The sequence below is a fragment of the Gnatocerus cornutus genome, chromosome 3 (genome assembly GCF_029298725.1).
Source record: "Gnatocerus cornutus isolate USDA-ARS CGAHR chromosome 3, icGnaCorn1.1, whole genome shotgun sequence".
NCBI lineage: Eukaryota > Metazoa > Arthropoda > Insecta > Coleoptera > Tenebrionidae > Gnatocerus > Gnatocerus cornutus.
In genome coordinates, this window is record NC_142235.1 from 1,426,666 (window position 1) to 1,444,487 (window position 17,822).

At 35.2% G+C, this 17,822-nt stretch overlaps 2 protein-coding genes and 1 long non-coding RNA gene across 4 annotated transcripts; 1 reads left to right on the forward strand and 2 right to left on the reverse strand.

Moving 5' to 3' along the window:
* Window positions 1-1,151: 1,151 nt before the first annotated feature.
* Window positions 1,152-3,039, reverse strand: AspRS (aspartyl-tRNA synthetase). Its single transcript, XM_088032134.1, has 4 exons — window positions 2,802-3,039; window positions 2,501-2,756; window positions 1,430-2,454; window positions 1,152-1,383 (listed from the first exon to the last, which is right to left on the reverse strand). The coding sequence occupies exons 1-4, from the start codon at window positions 2,932-2,934 to the stop codon at window positions 1,220-1,222; spliced, it is 1,578 nt and encodes a 525-aa protein (XP_087888260.1). The 5' UTR covers window positions 2,935-3,039; the 3' UTR covers window positions 1,152-1,219.
* Window positions 3,021-3,586, forward strand: LOC148176749 (uncharacterized). Its single transcript, XR_015769765.1, has 3 exons — window positions 3,021-3,078; window positions 3,125-3,277; window positions 3,325-3,586. It is a non-coding gene; the product is annotated as an uncharacterized LOC148176749 (long non-coding RNA).
* A 14-nt stretch (window positions 3,587-3,600) lies between these two features.
* On the reverse strand, window positions 3,601-13,733 carry Ald1 (fructose-bisphosphate aldolase). 2 transcript variants are annotated; one of them, XM_088032141.1, is made up of 4 exons: window positions 13,604-13,733; window positions 6,890-7,287; window positions 3,922-4,408; window positions 3,601-3,877 (listed from the first exon to the last, which is right to left on the reverse strand). In XM_088032141.1, the coding sequence occupies exons 2-4, from the start codon at window positions 7,266-7,268 to the stop codon at window positions 3,649-3,651; spliced, it is 1,095 nt and encodes a 364-aa protein (XP_087888267.1). In that variant the 5' UTR covers window positions 7,269-7,287; window positions 13,604-13,733; the 3' UTR covers window positions 3,601-3,648. The 2 variants fall into 2 exon arrangements, with proteins under 2 accessions (XP_087888267.1, XP_087888268.1); XM_088032142.1 differs by lacking the exon at window positions 13,604-13,733 and adding an exon at window positions 7,628-7,722.
* Between the last annotated feature and the right edge of the window lie 4,089 nt (window positions 13,734-17,822).

Sequence of the window (17,822 nt, forward strand, 5' to 3'; positions counted from 1 at the left end):
CTGATCAGTGTGTCCAGCCCGAGAAACAACACTAAGAATCGTTTTCTTGTCTGGATAATAATCACGACCTGGAAAACGTCCTCGGTACGTTCTTGCTGCTAATACTAATTTCGATCGCACTCTTCAAAAATACGACACATTTCGAGGCATTCTGCCGGCGAGCACTCCTGAACCGTTTTAGGATATTTGTTAACACCAAACACCAACTAGGAAACCAGCAAGCGAGGGAAACCAAAAGAAACGCCGTTTCACACTCCACTTGGTTATTCACTGTGTCAGTTGTCCCTCCGTTGTTTCTCTTATCATTCAACGCTCGTCAACCAGTAGTCTTCAACCCTCTAGTCAATTCCTGAAGTACGCTGAGCACACTAAATTCAATAAGAGTTAGATTTATTGAAGCCTGTCATTCTAACGTCAGTGAAATTTATAGTGGACCAGATTGTTTATACAAAATTCAAAGGAGAAAACTTAAACTGGTTTCTTAGCAACACGCGAGTGTATCCTCCAGACCATCTCCACGCGGCCTTGTGATTGGTCAACTTTGTCATGTGTTTTCTCAGTTTCTGTTGGAGTTGGAACTTTTTTTTCAGAAATTTGCACATTCACAACTTTTGCCGATATCCCCGGTTTTCGGCTAGGCATGAGTTCTGGGACATCCTGTACAACGACTTGGGCCTTCTTCTTCTTTATTCATTTCTTCTTGAACGACAAAAAAAGAACAAGAATTTTTGAATCGCGACTTCGTACGGCACGTTACAACATGTCGGGAAATAAAATACGTTTTATGACGCGCCTAAAATGGCGCCCCCAACCACCCTATAACGGTCACCGAAAAGACGCGCCATAATTGGGGCGCTTTTTCCCACGCTCTTTCTGAAACATGCAAATTTGGAAAACTCCTCGAAAACTGACATGCGCCTCCCCAACATTAAGTATTTAATCACCTAATTACAAATACAAGAGAAAGTAACAAGTTTCCTGGGAGTACCACCCACGCTATAACCCCATTTCTCTCAACATTTGAATCAAAACCTCCCAGAAACCTGCTAACAATCAAAGCTTCCACGACCGAGAAACAAATTAACATTTTACATACCTTTTTCAATGTGAGCTTACCGGCAACCTTTTTACCCACTTAACTTACACTAACGTTTACAACAAGATTATAAAGGCGTTTATTGAAAGATATACACTGTAAAAAATGACAGGTTTTGTTTCTTTACGGCGTAATCCGTTTAGGATCCCTCGGGAACATCGCCGTCTTCCTGATATTGTCCAACCCCAAATAAAGCATCACAACCCTCTCCAATCCGATTCCACCCCCAGCATGCGGAGGACAACCATACTTAAACGAATCAATATAAGCAGCAATCTTCTTCAAATCTGAAAAACACACTTAATACCGTAGCCATACAAACAACGACTTTACCAATTCCGTGATGTTTGGCACGCTCCGTCAAAAGTTGTGGATCATGAACACGCTGAGCTCCACTAATAATCTCTTCTCCTCTCATGAACATGTCGTAGGAATTCGACGAGAGGGGCTCCTTCGGGTCTGGCATGGTATAAAACGGTCTCACGGCCAAAGGGTACTTATCTAAGATGTAGAAATCGGTGTCGTACTTCGCTTTTATTAGACGCCCCAGGAGTTTCTCAGCCGGCGTGCTTAAGTCTTCTTCTGGCCCCACTTCCACGCCCGCTTCTGCTAGGAGTTTCCGGCCTTCGTCGAAATGCAGCACCAAAGGGGGGTCCAGGAACGTGAACGGTTCTACGGAGAACTGTTGTCCGACGATCTCAATCTCTCTCTGGAATTGGTCGCGCAGACCTTTGAAAATCTCCGTGAAGAGGTCGCCGATGGTCAACATGACCTCGTGGTAGTGGAACTTGAACGCCATCTCCAAGTCTAAACCGACGAACTCGGTTAAGTGTCGATGCGTGTTGGAGTCTTCAGCGCGGAAGACAGCCCCCACTGTGAAGACCTTGTCGAAGTCGGCGGCGATGGCCATTTGTTTGTACAACTGGGGGCTCTGCGCCAAGTACGCGGAGCCTTTGAAGTAGCTCACGGTGAAAACATTCGCGCCGCCTTCCGACGCCGCGGGGATGATCTTCGGGGTGTGGATCTCCACGAAGCCCTTCTGGGTGAGGATGTCTCTGAAGAGGCGGCACACGCCGGCTTCTAGTCGGAAGATGGCTTGGTTTGTGGGGGTGCGGAGGTCGAGCACGCGGTTGTCCAAACGCGTGTCTTGGTTGACGCGGATGGAGAGGCCCTCAGGGTCTTCGGTCTTCTCGGGTCGACTCGCATCCTCTATCTGGAGAGGGAGTTGGGGGGCGGAGGCCGACACCACCCAAATCTGCGACGCCAACAACTCCACGTTCTGCTGGGAGCATCCCGCGACAGGGGTACCAACTTCAGCGACTTTCGCTTCAACATCCACGATGCTCTCTTTGGTAATCCTACAAAAACACATCAGCACTGTTACTGTGCCCCCAGAGAACTTACGAGCTGGAGAACTTCACCATCGCCTTAGACACTGACTCTGAGACATTCACCAGCACCTGCACAGTGAACTCTCTTTGTCTCAAGACAATAAAGCATTGCTTCCCTCGGGCCCTCACTGTGTGCAGTCGCGCCCTCACCCAAACAGTGGCCCCCACCAGCGCCGTCTCCAAGTTTTTGACGTCGGTGAAGACAGTCGTGGAAGTCGTATAGGACTGAATGAGGGGCAAAGTCCCGTATCTCCCCGCAGACACGTCCTCTACAAATAATGGTGTTAAGGGGGCACTAAATTAAGTGAGGTTACCTTCATTGTCCCCGCTGCTGGGGGGCTGCTCGCGAGTCGCCTTGTGCTCCGCTTTTTTGGCCGCCTTCTCCGCCTTCTTCGCGTCCTTCTTGGCCGCTTTCTTGCTCTCGGGCTTCTCTGCCGTGTCAACCATCGCTAAAATGATGCAATTCGCCGCAATCCACAATCACATGCCAGATTTGAGGTTATGTCAGTTTTGACAGCTGTCAACTGCGCCTCACAACTTACGTGGAAATGGCTGTCAACACAACTCGCGTGCAAGACCGTCGTACGAAAAGTGAGGTTATGTTTCTAGTTTTGTCTGCTTTTATTGATTGTTTTAGGGTCTGTGGGGGCTAATGAGAGTGCAGTGAGTGCAGTCAGTGAACAACACGGCTCGTTTTAGTTGAGATTTGTGACCAGAGACTCGCATCACAACTCTAGTGGAAATTGCTGTCAACGCAACTGGCGTGGAAATTGAGAATTAAGCTGCAAAAGTAAGGTTATGTTTTCATTTTTATTTGCTTTTATTAGTTATTTTGAGGCATGTTAGGGTGAGGGAGAGTCCCCACGTGGAGTTAGTGCCCTTTCCGAACAACACAGATCGGTTTGGTGGCGATTCGTGGCCACTGATGAAAACATGGGGGCCCCTTCCTAGATTTAGTGGTTTGAATGTGACCAATGCGACTTCAAGGGTGTACAAAAACAAGTTGGTACCACTGTCGTTCCACCTTCATTAATAATTTAAGTCTATACATGTAATCTAATGTTTCCAACTGTATAAATAAAAAATAACAATACAAATTCACAACGACTATAATATCCGTCTAAATATTTATTGTAAAATTGTGTATATTGAAAGAGATGTTTAGTACGCGTGGTTCTGGACGAAGAGCCCTTGCTCGGCGGCCTGTCCCACGACAGATCCCGCAACGTATTTCCCCAAAGACGCCTGTCCGTTGGCTTTGGCGCGCTTGATGAGTTCAGCTTGAGCGGCGGCGACGTTCTCGTCTTTCCCGGCCCAAGCGCGGAGAACGGAGGCTTGGAGAGCGCGTCCGTAACTGAAAGTGAGCGCCCACGGCTTCTTTCCCTGGAACCTAAAAACCACCTTAAATACCGCCACAACTCCACTTTAACTTACTGATTGATTCCGTTCAGATTAAGAGTGGCTTCCTCCTCCGACTGCCCCCCGGACAAGAAAACGATTCCGGGCACCGCCGCGGGGACGGTGCGGTTCAACGCGGTGACGGTGGCCCGCCCGATGTCCGCAGGAGTGAACTTGACGGGGTGGCTCTGTCCGCCTGTCACCATGTTGGGTTTCAGAAGAGTGCCCTCGAGGAAGACGTTGTGGTCGCTGAGGGCCTTGTAGACGAACGCGAGGACTGTCTCGGTGACTTTCTGGCAACGTTCGAGGTCGTGGGTCCCGTCGGGGAGGATCTCGGGTTCGACGATTGGGACGATGCGGTTTTGTTGGCAGATGGAGGCGTAACGGGCGAGGACGTTGGCGTTCTCGAGACAAGCCTGGTAGCTGGGGGTGTGGTCTTTGATTTTGAGGACGCAGCGCCATTTGGCGAAGTGGCAGCCGTCTTTTTTGTATTGGGCGCAGCGTTTGCCTAGGTCGTCCAAACCTGAAGAAAACGAAAAAAAAGATCAAATTTGGACTTGAACTCACATTTTTAGGACTTGTAAGTTGAAAGTGAAAATTTCGACAAAATTGGGCTAATCTTACAAAAATCAGGTTCTATTTAAATCAATTTTTGGAATAAGAAATAAAATTTTTTTAGGTAGCTCTAACTCAATAATTCGATTGAAAAAAAAAATCAACTTATAAAAGTCCAATTAAGCTGAAATTAAACTTGATTTAATTAAATTACAAAAAATTCGCGGAATAAATAAGTTATTGATAAAATTAGGACTTCTAAGTTTTAGGACTAAATGTGACAAAAAAAAAACTGAGACAAAATTGAACTTATCTTACGCAAAATGACCTGAAAAACGTAACTCTGTCGTTAGATTGTCTTTCTAATCTGTCATTAAATAGATATAAGGAAAAGTAATTTTAAAAAATCGTCCATTTTCTAACAGATTTAAAAACTAATTAGGACTTAACTTTTGCAAAATTAGTAAACTGAATTAAAAAGATATGCAGACAACAAAAATTGCAGTGTCTTTAAAAATAATCAGCTTTAGATTCTTCATTTAAGTGAGAGAAAATTGGACTTATCTGACCTGACCTGGAAAACGTAATATGTCCGTTCGATATTCTTTCTAAATTAGTCATATTGAAGAGATACTTAAAAAATTAATTTTGAAAAATCGTACATTCTGAAACACAAAAATAAAAAAAAATTGGACTTCTTTTTTGCAAAAGTGGTATATTGAATAAAAAAATACAGCGAAAAAATTGCAGTTCTTCAAAAATAATCAGCTTTAGACTCTTAATTTGCCAAAAAATGGAGATAAAATTGGACTTATACCGTCCGATTTTCATTTTAATCAGTCACTGGATAAATATCTGGAGAATAAATTTTGAAAAATCGTACATTTTGTAAAAGATTTGGACTTACTTTTTGCAAAATTAGTAAATTAAACAAAACAAAAAAAAATGTACTCTCTTGAAAAATAATGAGCTTTCGATTCTTAATTTGATTCTGAACTGAGGCAAAATCGAACTTATCTTACGCCAAATAACATGGAAAACGTACTTATGTCGTTCGATTTTCTTTCTAATTAGTCATTGAATAGTTACTGAGAAATAAATTTTCAAAAATCGGAACATTTTGTAACAAAAATTCAAAAACAAATTTGGACTTACCTTTTGCAAAATTGGTAAATTAGATAAAAAAATATACAGACAACAAAAGTTGCAGTCTCTTTAAAAAAATCAGCTTTAGATTCTTAAATTGACTTTGAACTGTAACAAAATTGGACTTATCATACGCAAAATGAGCTGGAAAACGTAATTGTCGTTCAATTTTCTGTCAAATTAGTCATTGAATAGAAATCTGGGAAATTAACTTTGACAAATCGTGCATTTTGTAACAAAGTTTAAAAAACAAATTTGGACTTAACTTTTGCAAAATTGGTAAATTAAATAAAAAATATATAAAATGGAACAAAAAATGCAGACAAAAAAAATGGTAGTTTCTTAAAAAATAATCAGCTTTAGATTCTTAATTTGCCAAAAAAGATAAAATTGGACTTATGCCGCCCAATTTTCACTGTAATCAGTACTGGATAGATATCTAGAGAATTAATTTTGAAAATCGTAACATTTTGTATAAGAAATAAAAAAAAAAATTGGACTTACTTTTTGCAAAACTGGTAAATTGAATAAAAAAACAAAAAAAATTGTAGTCTCTTGAAAAATAATGAGCTTTTGATTCTTAATTTGATTCAGAACTGAGGCCAAATTAAACTTATCTAACGGAAAATAACATGGAAAACGTAATTATGTCGACCGATTTTCCTTCTAATTAGTAACTGAATAGTTAGGAGAAATAAATTTTCAAAAATAGTAATATTTTGTAACAAAAATTCAAAAACAAATTTGGACTTATCTTTTGCAAAATTGGTGAATTGAATTGAATAAAAAAATATACAGACAACAAAAATTGCAATCTCTTTAAAAATAATCAGCTTTAGATTCTTAAATTGATTCTGAACTGTAACAAAATTTGGACTTGTCCTACCCAAAATGAGCTGGAAAACGTTATTGTCGTTCAATTTTCTTTCAAATTAGACATTGAATAGAAATCTGGGAAATTAACTTTGAAAAATCGTCCATTTTGTAACAGATTAAAAAACTAATTAGGACTTAACTTTTGCAAAATTGGTAAACTGAATTAAAAAAATATACAGACAACAAAAATTGCAGTCTCTTTAAAAATATTCAGCTTTGGATTCTTAAATTGATTCTGAACTGTCACAAAATTGGACTTATCTTACGCAAAATGACCTGGAAAACGTAATTTGGACTTTCACAAAATTAGTAAATTGAACAAAACTGAAACCAAATCAAACTTATTTTGAGTAAAATTATCAACAACATTAAAACGTCTCAAAAACAGCCTAAGAAGTCCAAAACCAAAAAAAAAAATCTCGCCTACCTTGCGTGGTACATTCATCGTCCGACCCGAACAACGGCACAACTCCCGTGTCCACCTTAATCCCGGGAATGATCCCTCGCTGCTTCAACAATTCCGGGAACGGAGTACCATCATCGGCCTTCTGGTACAAAGTCTCGTGGAACAAAATCACTCCAGAAATGTTGTCCCCGATGACCTTATCCGTGGTAAACAACAACTGTCTGTACTTCCTGCGATTGTCGTCGGTGTTTTCCAGCCCGATATCGGCCAACCGCTTGCCCATAGTCCCTACGGACTCATCGGCCGCCAAAATCCCCTTTCCTGGGGTGACGATGGTGTTGGCGATCTGGCGGAGCTCGTCTTGGAGCGCCTGGTCGGGGTAGTTGAAGTGGGTAGTCATCTTGTAGATTGTTTCAGGTCTGGAAAGATAAATTCGTTATTTTTCCGGGAGGAACGAGGTGGTACTTGAAGTCGATGCAGAAGTCAGGATGATGCATGACAATGACTGTTGACTGTTACCAAGAGAGACGTAATTGTTTCGACATTGATTGTCTTTGAAGACGTGATGCGTAAACAAGATAATAAATAGGTAAAGATTGATTGATAGTTTGAACGTACCACTGCAGCACGATTCCCTGATCCGACACCAATTGATTTACTGTGGTGGCGAAAAACAACAAAAAATAACAAAAAAAGCCACAACGGCAATGAAAACAAGTTATAATTTATGTAGAAAGCGAAGAAATGTCACTGGCCTACCTTAACAGTTCCGATTGTATATCAGAAGTACGACTTTATACTACTGAAATCAAAGGCGATTCCAGCTAGTAAATAGTCGAGTTTTATCTGTAAACTTCGAACTTTGGGATCTCTGATTAAGAAGCCAAGGAAAAAACAACAAGATAAGAGATAAAAACGAGTAATAAACGTACAAACAGGATATTAATCAAACAATAAGGGACGAGGGCCAATGAGGGTCGACACGTGACGTGGAAGGGCAGGGCGGCGACCCTTTTCAAATTCCATATAGGGTTTTGGTCAAAGTGGGCATCTGTTGTTTTTGACATTTCGTAACTGTCGTACGACTAGTGTCAATTTATATCTAACCTCAACTTGTTTAAATTTCAAAATCTGTGATAAGATTTCAGCGAAAGAGATAAAATGATAGCATATTTTGACATTTTAGAACTGTCATACAGTTTGTTGACATTTTTTTATAGCTGTCATTTTATCCTTGCATAAAATTTGACATAAATGATTAGTTTGTCAATCGTTCAGTCATTTTTACCGTTACCGAACTGGATAGAGTATAAAAAAATAAAAAAAAAAGTAAGAAATAATAATAAATAAAATTGACTGTAAAAATAAGAAATGACAGTAAAATGTTGCAACTATGAGTATTTGAGAAGACGAGAAGTTTGAGAAAAAATTATTCTTCGTGAACCAATGAAGTTTTGTGAAAGTGTCAAGAAGTGATAAGAATTCAAACATTTGAAACTTTGAAACTTTGAGCATTTGAGAAGATGAGAATCTTAAAACCTGAGAATAAAAATTGCTGTTTTTGTGCCAATGAAGATTTGTAAAACAGTTAAAAGAAGATGAAAATTTGGACTATTGAAATTTTGAAAGTTTGTTCATTTAAGAAGATGCGACTCTTAGAACCTGAGAATAAAAATTACTCTTTTTAAACCAATGAAGTTTTGTAAGATAGTGCAAAGATTATGAAAATTTAAACCCTTGAAATGTGGCAACTTTGAGTATTTAAGAAGATGAGAATCTCAGAAACGTCAGAATAAAAATTAATGTTTTTGAACCCAATAAAGTTATGTGAAAGAGTAAAAATATGATAAAAATTTGAACCCTTGAAATGTTGTAACTTTAAGCATTTAAAAAGATAAGAATCTTAGAACCTGAGAATAAAAATTACTCTTTTTAAACAAATAAAGGTTTGTGAAATAGTTAAAGATTTTGAAAATTTGGAATTTGCAAAATTGTAACTTTGAGCATTTGAGAAAATACGAATTTTAGAATCTGGAAGTTCAGTAAGAGAGTAAAAATATGATATACAATTCGAACACTTGAAACTTTAAACATTTGAGAAGATGCGTTTCTTTGAATTTAAAAACAAAAATTGCTATTTTTGTGCAAATGAAGATTTGTAAAATAGTAAAAAAAAATGAAAATTTGAACCCATGAAATATTTTGAGAAGACGCGAAACTTAGACCTTGGAATAAAAATTGCTGTTTTTGTGACAATGAAGATTTGTGAAACAATAAAATATGATGAAAATTCGAACACTTGAAATTTTAAAACTTTGAGCATTTGAGAAGATGAGAACTTGAGAACCTAAAAATCGAATAAAAATTACCCTTTTTTGAACTAATAAAGTTTTGTGAAATATTTAGTCAAAAAGGATGTTGAAAATTTGAACCCTTAAGGCTCTGTCCTACCCCGGCCGAAGTGCATAGGAAATAGCGCAAAACGCCATTACTTTTTACGGCCACAAATTAAGGGTTGGAGTTTTGATTTTTTTTGTACGTGTAGATAATATCGAAATGTACACGGGAAACTCTTTGATTTTCAAAAATTTCTTATAAATTTATTTAAAAAAAATAAAAACTGAAAAAACGCCATGTCGTTTTACGGGCACAGTTTTAGGAATTTTTGCTTGAACTACGACTCGATAGATGAGGGATTTTATTCTACATCCGGGAAACTCCTTGGTTTTTTCCCCACATGAACAGTTTCTTTAGAAAAAAATAAAATTGCATGTAAAAATGATTCCCAATTTACAAAAAGTCGGCAACCAACACTTCAATGTTGCCATGATTTACAGCCCCTCACAACAGGGGGTCTCTAATCCTAATCACGGTTTGACGACTACAACTCGGCCGGCCGGCGATTGACCATTGGGACCCCAACTTTATACCTACTTCTTACATACCAAGAATTGAAGACTGCCGCATCTGAATATAATAACATTTTAATCCTCATGCAAGATTTCTAAAAATAAATTTTAAGACATTTTGTCGACATTTTAATAATTAGATTAACGATTGCAAATGATTTTCAATCGATAATATAATTAAAAAGCAGTGACTTCTGAACAGTTTCAGAACCTTTTTTTTCTCAGTTGAGTGTAGTATTTTGAGTTTAGATTTAGTGCAATCAAACTCATCTTTGTTGACAAAAAATTCGCTTTTAACTCTTGAAGTAGACCTCAATTAATAACTTGCATTACAACATTGCATTTAAACAGTCTATTCTATATAGGGCAACGGATTAATTGCATTTCATACATTGATTGTTATGCATTTTATTGCATATTTGGCCATTTGGTCCTTTGCCGCAGGCAGGGTGGAATGTTTTCTCAAGTAGCCATAAGACCAAAAAGGTCAGCACCGAGTTGTCTCCCATACATGACTGTCAGTTTAAAATAAAAAGATTAGACGATTGAAAGCTTTTTAGCGCTCCCGTAACTATTTGATTTTTAGATACCAGCATAGCTCTATATTGTTACTTCGGTGTTTTGGCAATTTCTCCAACTTTGTTAAAATAATTACCCAAAACATGATTTTACATTTTCAATGATTTCTTTATACATATCTCAAATTGTGTTACTGTAGCAACTTTTTAAACTTTTCCAAAATGATGAAAACATTCATGGAGGTGGACATTTGTTCTCAATTTTTGAAATATTTAGTTGTGCCAAGATATGTTATTTTTTATTTTTTCGTGATGCGTATAAATGTATAGTTTTTTGACGTCCACGTATAAAAAGTAAAAACAAATTAGTGTTATAGTTTAATACACCAGTATTACTTAGAATTCTTCTAGATCGATGGATATCTTTCATAATTTTGAAACTCACGTTAATATAAGTAGCTGATGGCAAAAGTACAACAACACAAATTTTAATAGCTATTTGTGTATTAAGAGCGTAAAAATTTACATGGCCGATTGAAAGAGACAAAAAATCTAAAGTTGCGCGACAACCTCTCGAAAACGGCAATTTGAATTTGCGCTCGAAATACACACAATATTTTTTCTACAATCTTGCATTTTCCGCGATTATTTGCGATTATTTCTGCGATTTGGCATAAGCGATTTATCGAAAAAAAAAAATCGTGATCGAGTGTTTTTTCAATTTTATAAAAAAAATTGTAGCTCTAGAACATATTCTTTACCCAGCTGTAATATTTTATGTTATTCGGAAGTACCCAAATATCCATTTTAAAATTTGGTAGAATTGATTTTATTAAATACCCGCGGATTCGTTGAAACACAAGAAATGACAAGATGAACTAATATCTAAATCTAATTTATTTAAATTTATTATCAATTAAAACACTGCGTGACAAAGTTTTAGTAGCCAAAAAACTGTTATGTTCTATAGGTAGCCCACCTTTTGATAAAACATATCCCGGTAACCGCAAGTCACCACCAAATTTTATATTTAATTTTAAAAGTAAAATTTTATGACTTTGTCAGTTTTAAACATTTTTGTTTCCAAAAGAAAAGTCTGTACGTTGCCAAATACAATAAATTTAAAATTATTGTGAAAAAATCGAATTTTGTAATAAAGAGTAAAAAAATTGTATCAAAGTTGGCGGCTAAACAAGTTATGATTTGCATATAATTTTTTTTAATTTTAGTTTTTTTATGTGTATTTTAAATATTGATAAGATTTAAGTATTGATACATACATTAAAATCATAAGTAAAATAGAAAAAGAATCTCTTTTCTATGATTTTTTCAACTACTTATGTTAAAAATTGTGAAGGTTTTGAGGTAAGGATGTTCTTTGGGTATGTACTTTGTTTGGATTCCATAACACATTCAAAATTAATTTGAATTTGTCGCACAGTGTAATTTTGAAAATAAAATTGTGATGGTACACATTTTTAACGAAACATTTTTTACTTGAAATTTAAAGTTTATTAGATGATGCCATCATTTATTATTTCTCTTTATTTTTCAATTATTATTTTCGAGAGACATAATATTTCGAAATCGGGAAAACGTTCGAAACAAACTCCAAAGCAAGGCAAATTCAACTGCCTGGTTTATTGCTAAACTGTGGTAGAAAATATGCTAATTTTACAGACGATTTTCACCCTTATGGATGATTGGCATGTGTCAAATGGTTAGTATGTTGGGTTGCATATTTTTCAAAACACGAATTTTAGTTGAGGGGTAGAACAGCCTTAAAATGTTGCAACTTTGAGCATTTGATGCGAATATATACCTGATATACCTGATATACCTGAGAAAAAAAAAACTCTTTTTGAAACAATGAAGATTTGTGAAATAGTAAAAATACGATAAAAATTCGAAACTCTGAGCATTTGAGAAGACTTTGTGATGTGAATAAAAATTGTTGTTTGTGTGTGAAGATTAGCCAAATAGACAAAAAATAATCAACATTTTAACCCTAGAAATATTTTAACTTTGAGTATTTGAGAAGATGCGAATCTCAGAACCTGTCGATAACAAGTACTCTTTTTAACCAATGAAGTTTTGTTAATTAATTAAAAAATGATGAAAATTTGAACCCTTGAAATGTTGCAATTTTAAGTATTTGAAAAACTAAAAATCTTAGAATTCGAGAATAAAAATTGCTGCTTTTGTGCCAATGAATATTTGTGAAATAGTGAAAAGCTGATAAATATTCGAGCACTTGAAATTTTAAAAGTTTGCTCATTTGAGAAAATGATAAGCTTACAACCAGGGTATAAAAATTATTACTTTTGCACCAATAAAATGTTGTAAAATAGTAAAAAGATGATGAAAATTAAACCCTTGAAATGTTACAACTTTGAGCATTTGACAATATGCAAATCTTAAAACCTGTGGATAAAAATTACTCTTTTTGAACCAATGAAGTTTGATGCAATACTAAAAACACTATGAAGATTTGAATCCTTGCAATGTTGCAACTTTGAACATTTGAGAAAATGCAAATTTTAGAACCTGATATATTGTTTATTACTTTTGCACTTTTGTAAAATAGTATTATTTATTTTAAACATTATTTAATAAAAATTAGAACACTTAAAATTAAAAAAATGTGGCCATTTAAGAGGACAAGAAACTTAAAACCTGTGAATAAAAATTACTGTTTTTAACCAATGAAGTTTTATGAAATTGTTAAAAAATGATGACAAATTTGGAACCCGTTTTTTTTTTTAATACTAAATATGACCTTGAGAATGACCCAAAATTAGTCAAAAATCACAAAAGTACACTCAAGCGTTAAAAAATGAGAACTTCGACATATCAAAAGTTAAAAATAAACTCGACGACACGATTAAAAAAAAGTGACCGGTGTCATTGACTTTGACCTCACTAACTAAAGAATAAAAGCGACAAGAAAAACAATCACGAATCGTCTGAGTTACGCCCAATTTATACCCACAACTTTCTGGGTCCGACTGTAATTTTCTTTTAAGTCTTTCGCACCAAGCAAAATGTCATTGAAAGTGACCTTTGGAAAAATTCCGCCACTTTTCGAAAATTCGAACCAATGAAATCATAACTCATAAAAATAGACAAAATTTTACAAAAATAATAATAATCTTAATACAGAAAATACGAAAAACACGACTTTCCATCCACCAGACCGACTGTCAGTTTTTTTGAAGAAGTGTCCCGAAAATCACGCCTACCTCGATTTTCGCGAACATGCAAAAAACGCATCACCTCAGAACAAAAAAAATTGAAAATCTACTCACTTTTTTTAATACCGTCGAAGACCTCTTTTGCCTATCAAAGTCAGCTTGCAACTGAGAATTCTCACAGAGGACACTGAAGGTCGTACGAATGATAACACAAGACATTACGACGTCATTCGCCGTCTCGTTTTGTAGCGTGGAAAAAACGAGTGTCAACGGTGACGTGACCTTAAGTCACGTGGAAATAAGGTCGATAACGATGCAATCTGTCGTAATGTTACGAAAATGGAGGCGTTTCATTGGTGCAGAAAGTAAAAAGGTGGGGATAGTCAAATGCTGTCAAAATTAATTGTTTGTTCCTTGGGTGTCTTTGAAATTAAATTATTATAAATGTTAGGGTACAAAAAATGGCGGTTTGACAGTGCTGAATTAGAATTGTAGAGACCTGTAGGCATTATTGCGCTTTTTCCGAGAGGTGGCGCCACAGTGCCGCCTTTAAATCGATATAATTTGAAGTTGCCTACGTGACGTGATGATATTAGTTCGGTCGCTTTCAGTCATTTTAGTCAAACACAAAGAGAAAAAATGACAGATATCTCATGAAGATTGTTACAGAAATTGAAACTGACAGAAATAGGCTTCAAAAAATACGTCACGTTTTTTATAGTCCTGAGAGAAAATTTATCTAAAAATTCGCCTTTTCGAGCTAAATTCCTAAAAATTTGTTTTTCGTAGGAAAAACGAAAACATTATAGGGCGTTGAAAAAAACAGACATCTTTTGCATCCGCCTCAAAAACAAAATGTCTAAAAATTTTACTTTTTGAGCTAAATTTCTGTAAATTTGTGGTTTTCTTGGTAGCAAACACAAGAAGAGCGGCTTGAATGAATTTCATTTTTGCAGTGCCAAAAATGAAGACATTACAGAGTGTTGACAAAACTGGTATGTTTTCCATGGTCCTAAAAGAAAAAATTTATAAACATTTTCCTTTTTGAGCTAAATTTGTATAAATTCCAGGTTTTCGTAGGAAAGGCAAGAGGAGCAACTTCTATAAATTACATTCTTGTAGCGCGAAAAATTAACACATTACAGGGTGTTGAAAAAAAATCATATGTTTTTCATGAGCCTCAAATAAAAAATTTCTAAAAATTTTCCTTTTTGAGTCAAATTTCTGTAAATTCAAGGTTTTCATATAAAGGACAAAAAGAGCAACTTCCATTAATTCCATTCTTGTTACGCCACAAATAAAGACATTACAGTGTGTTGAAAAACACTGGTATTTCTTCATAATTCTCATAGAAAAAATTTCTAAAAATTTTCTTTTTTGAGCTAAAGTTCTGTAAATTTGCGGTTTACGTTGAAAAGACAAGAAGAGCAACTTGCATTAATTTTATTCTTGTGGCGCGAAAAATTAACACATTACAGGGTGTTGAAACAAAGTAGTGTCTCCCTTTTGAGTCAAATTTTTGTAAATTTGTGGTTTTTGTAAGAAAACAAGAAGAGCAACTTGCATTATTTTCATTCTTGTAGCGCCAAAAATTAACACATTACAAGGTGTTGAAAAAAAACTGGTATGTTTTTCATACGCCTCAAATAAAAAGTTTGGAAAAAGTCTCCTTTTTGTTAAATTTCTGTAAATTTTGTGGTTTTCGTAATAATGACAAGAAAAACAACTTCCATTAATTTCATTCTTGTAACGCCAAAAACGAATACATTACAGGGTGTTGAATGAAACGGATATGTTTCTCATCCCCAACAAAAAAAAATCTAAAAATTCTCCTTTTTGAGCTAAATCTGTATAAATTCAAGGTTTTCATTGGAAAGCCAAGAGGAGCAACTTCTATAAATTTCATTCTTGTAGCACCAAAAATTAACACATTACAGGGTGTTAAAAAAAATGATATGTTTTTCAGGGGCCTCAAATAAAAAATTTCTAAAAAATCTCATTTTTAAGCTAAATTTCTGTAAATTTGAGGATTTCATAGGAAAGTCAAGAAGAGCAACTTCCATTTATTTCATTCTTGTAATGCCAAAAATGAATACATTACAGGGTGTTGAAAAAAACTGGTATGCTTCTTATAGTCCTGATAAAAAAAATTCTAAAAATTTTTCTTTTTTAGCTAAATTTGTGTAAATTTTTGGTTTTCGTACGAAAAACAAGAAGAGCAACTTGCGCTAATTTCGTTCTTGTTACGCTAAAAATGAAGACATTGTATAAATTTCATTCTGTAGTGCCAAAAATAAATTCATTACAGAGTGTTGAAAAAACTGGTTTGTTTTCCATGGGCCTCAAAAAAAAAATCTAAAAATTCTCCTTTTTGAGCTAAATTTGTGTAAATTTTTGGTTTTCGTAGGAAAAACAAGAAGAGCAACTTGCGCTAATTTCATTCTTGTTACGCCAAAAATGAAAACAATACAGAGTGTTGAAAAAAACTGGTATGTTTTACATGAGCCTCAAAGAAAAAATTTCTAAAAACTCTCCTTTTTGAGCTAAATTTTTGTAAATTTGCAGTTTTAATAGGAAAGAGTTTTCTTTAATTCCATTCTTGTAACGCCAAAAATGAAGACATTACAGAGTGTTGAAAAAAACTGAAATGTATTTCATAGTCCTTTTCAAAATTTTTTTTTAAAATTCTCCTTTTTGAGCTAAATTTCTGTAAATTTGGGGTTTCAAGAGAAAAGAAAAGAAGAAGAACTTCTATGAATTTCGTTCTTGTAACGCTAAATATGAAGCCATTACAGAGTGTTGAAAAAAACTAGTACATGTCTTTCATAGTCCTTTTAAAAAAAAATTCTAAAAATTTTCATTTTTGAGTTAAATTTCTGTAAATTTGTGGTTTTCGTGGGAAAAACAAAAATAGCAACTTGTATGAATTTCATTCTGTGGTGCCAAAAATGAAAACATTACAGGTGTGTTGAAAAAACTGGTTTGTTTTCCATGAGCCTCAAAAAAAATTCTAAAAATTCTCCTTTTTGAGCTAAATTTGTGTAAATTTTTGGATTTCGTAGGAAAAACAAGAAGAGCAACTTGCGCTAATTTCATTCTTGTTACGCCAAAAATGAAGACAATACAGAGTGTTGATAAAAACTGGTATGTTTTACATGAGCCTCAAAGAAAAAATTTCTAAAAACTCTCCTTTTTGAGCTAAATTTTTGTAAATTTGCAGTTTTAATAGGAAAGAAAAGAGGAGCAACTTCCATTAATTTCATTCTCATAACGCCAGTAATGAAGACATTACAGAGTGTTGAAAAAAATGAAATGTCTTTCAAAGTCTTTTCCAAAAAATATTCTAAAAATTCTCCTTTTTGAGTTAAATTTCTGTATATTTGGGGTTTTAAGAGAAAAGAAAAGAAGAAGAACTTCTATGAATTTCGTTCTTGTAGCGCTAAATATGAAGCCATTACAGAGTGTTGAAAAAACTGGTAGGTCTTTCATAGTCCCATAAAAAAAAATCTAAAAATTCTCTTTTTTGAGGTAAATTTTTGTAACTTTGTGGTTTTCGTAGAAAAAAGAAAAGAAGCAACTTCCATTAATTTCATTCTTATAAAGCTAAAAATTAAGACGTTACAAAGGGTTAAAAAACTGGTATGTTTTTCATAGTCCTCAGAAAAAAATTCTAAAAATTCTGCTTTTAGCGCTGATTTTTTTGTATATTTGCGGTTTTTATAGGAAAGAAAAGAGAAGTAACTTGCATTAATTTCATTCTTGTAACTCCAAAAATAAAAACACTACAGGGTGTTGAAAAAAATAGAACGTTTTTCATGTCTCCTAAAAAAATAATCGCAAAATTTTCCATTTTGATCTAAATTTCTGTAAATTTGTGGTAAAGAAGTACCTTTTCATCCTCCATCGTGTTAAAATGACAGCCTTCTCAACTTGTTAGTTGACTTGAAGGTCTGTCATTTTTGACTAAAACTAAAAAAAAAAACGACAAATGATTTGGTTGACAGGAAAAGAAGATCGATTTGAATAAAATGACACAGTTATAATGACACAAATCATCCAATTTAGTCATTTCGAATGACCTCGTAATTTTCACCCGCACCGCTCCGGCCGTTCATCAACATTCTTTCCGAAAAATTCCTCCGTCATTGACAATGGTACCCACACAAACCTCATAAATCAAACCTCCCATCGTCCTTGCGGGCACTTCTTGCATAACCGTCACTTTAGGCACGCTTTGTCCATCGCGGTACCAAAGTCCAAAGTCCCAAGATTCCCCAAACACGTCTAGTACCCCGAAGAAAAGGTACAAAGTCGAAAAAAGAATCCGCGTCGG

What these genes read in the sequence shown, in the direction of transcription:
- AspRS (XM_088032134.1), bottom strand. Translation starts at nt 2,934, where the DNA reads ATGGTTGACACGGCAGAGAAGCCCGAGAGCAAGAAAGCGGCCAAGAAG. An exon ending in CAGCAGCGGGGACAATGAAG is followed by an intron (nt 2,757 to 2,801) that starts GTAACCTCACTT and finishes CATTATTTGTAG; the next exon opens with AGGACGTGTCTGCGGGGAGA. An exon ending in ATGGTGAAGTTCTCCAGCTC is followed by an intron (nt 2,455 to 2,500) that starts GTAAGTTCTCTG and finishes GTGTTTTTGTAG; the next exon opens with GATTACCAAAGAGAGCATCG.
- Ald1 (XM_088032141.1), bottom strand. Translation starts at nt 7,268, where the DNA reads ATGACTACCCACTTCAACTACCCCGACCAGGCGCTCCAAGACGAGCTC. An exon ending in CGATGAATGTACCACGCAAG is followed by an intron (nt 4,409 to 6,889) that starts GTAGGCGAGATT and finishes CGTTTTCTTCAG; the next exon opens with GTTTGGACGACCTAGGCAAA. An exon ending in AATCTGAACGGAATCAATCA is followed by an intron (nt 3,878 to 3,921) that starts GTAAGTTAAAGT and finishes GGTGGTTTTTAG; the next exon opens with GTTCCAGGGAAAGAAGCCGT.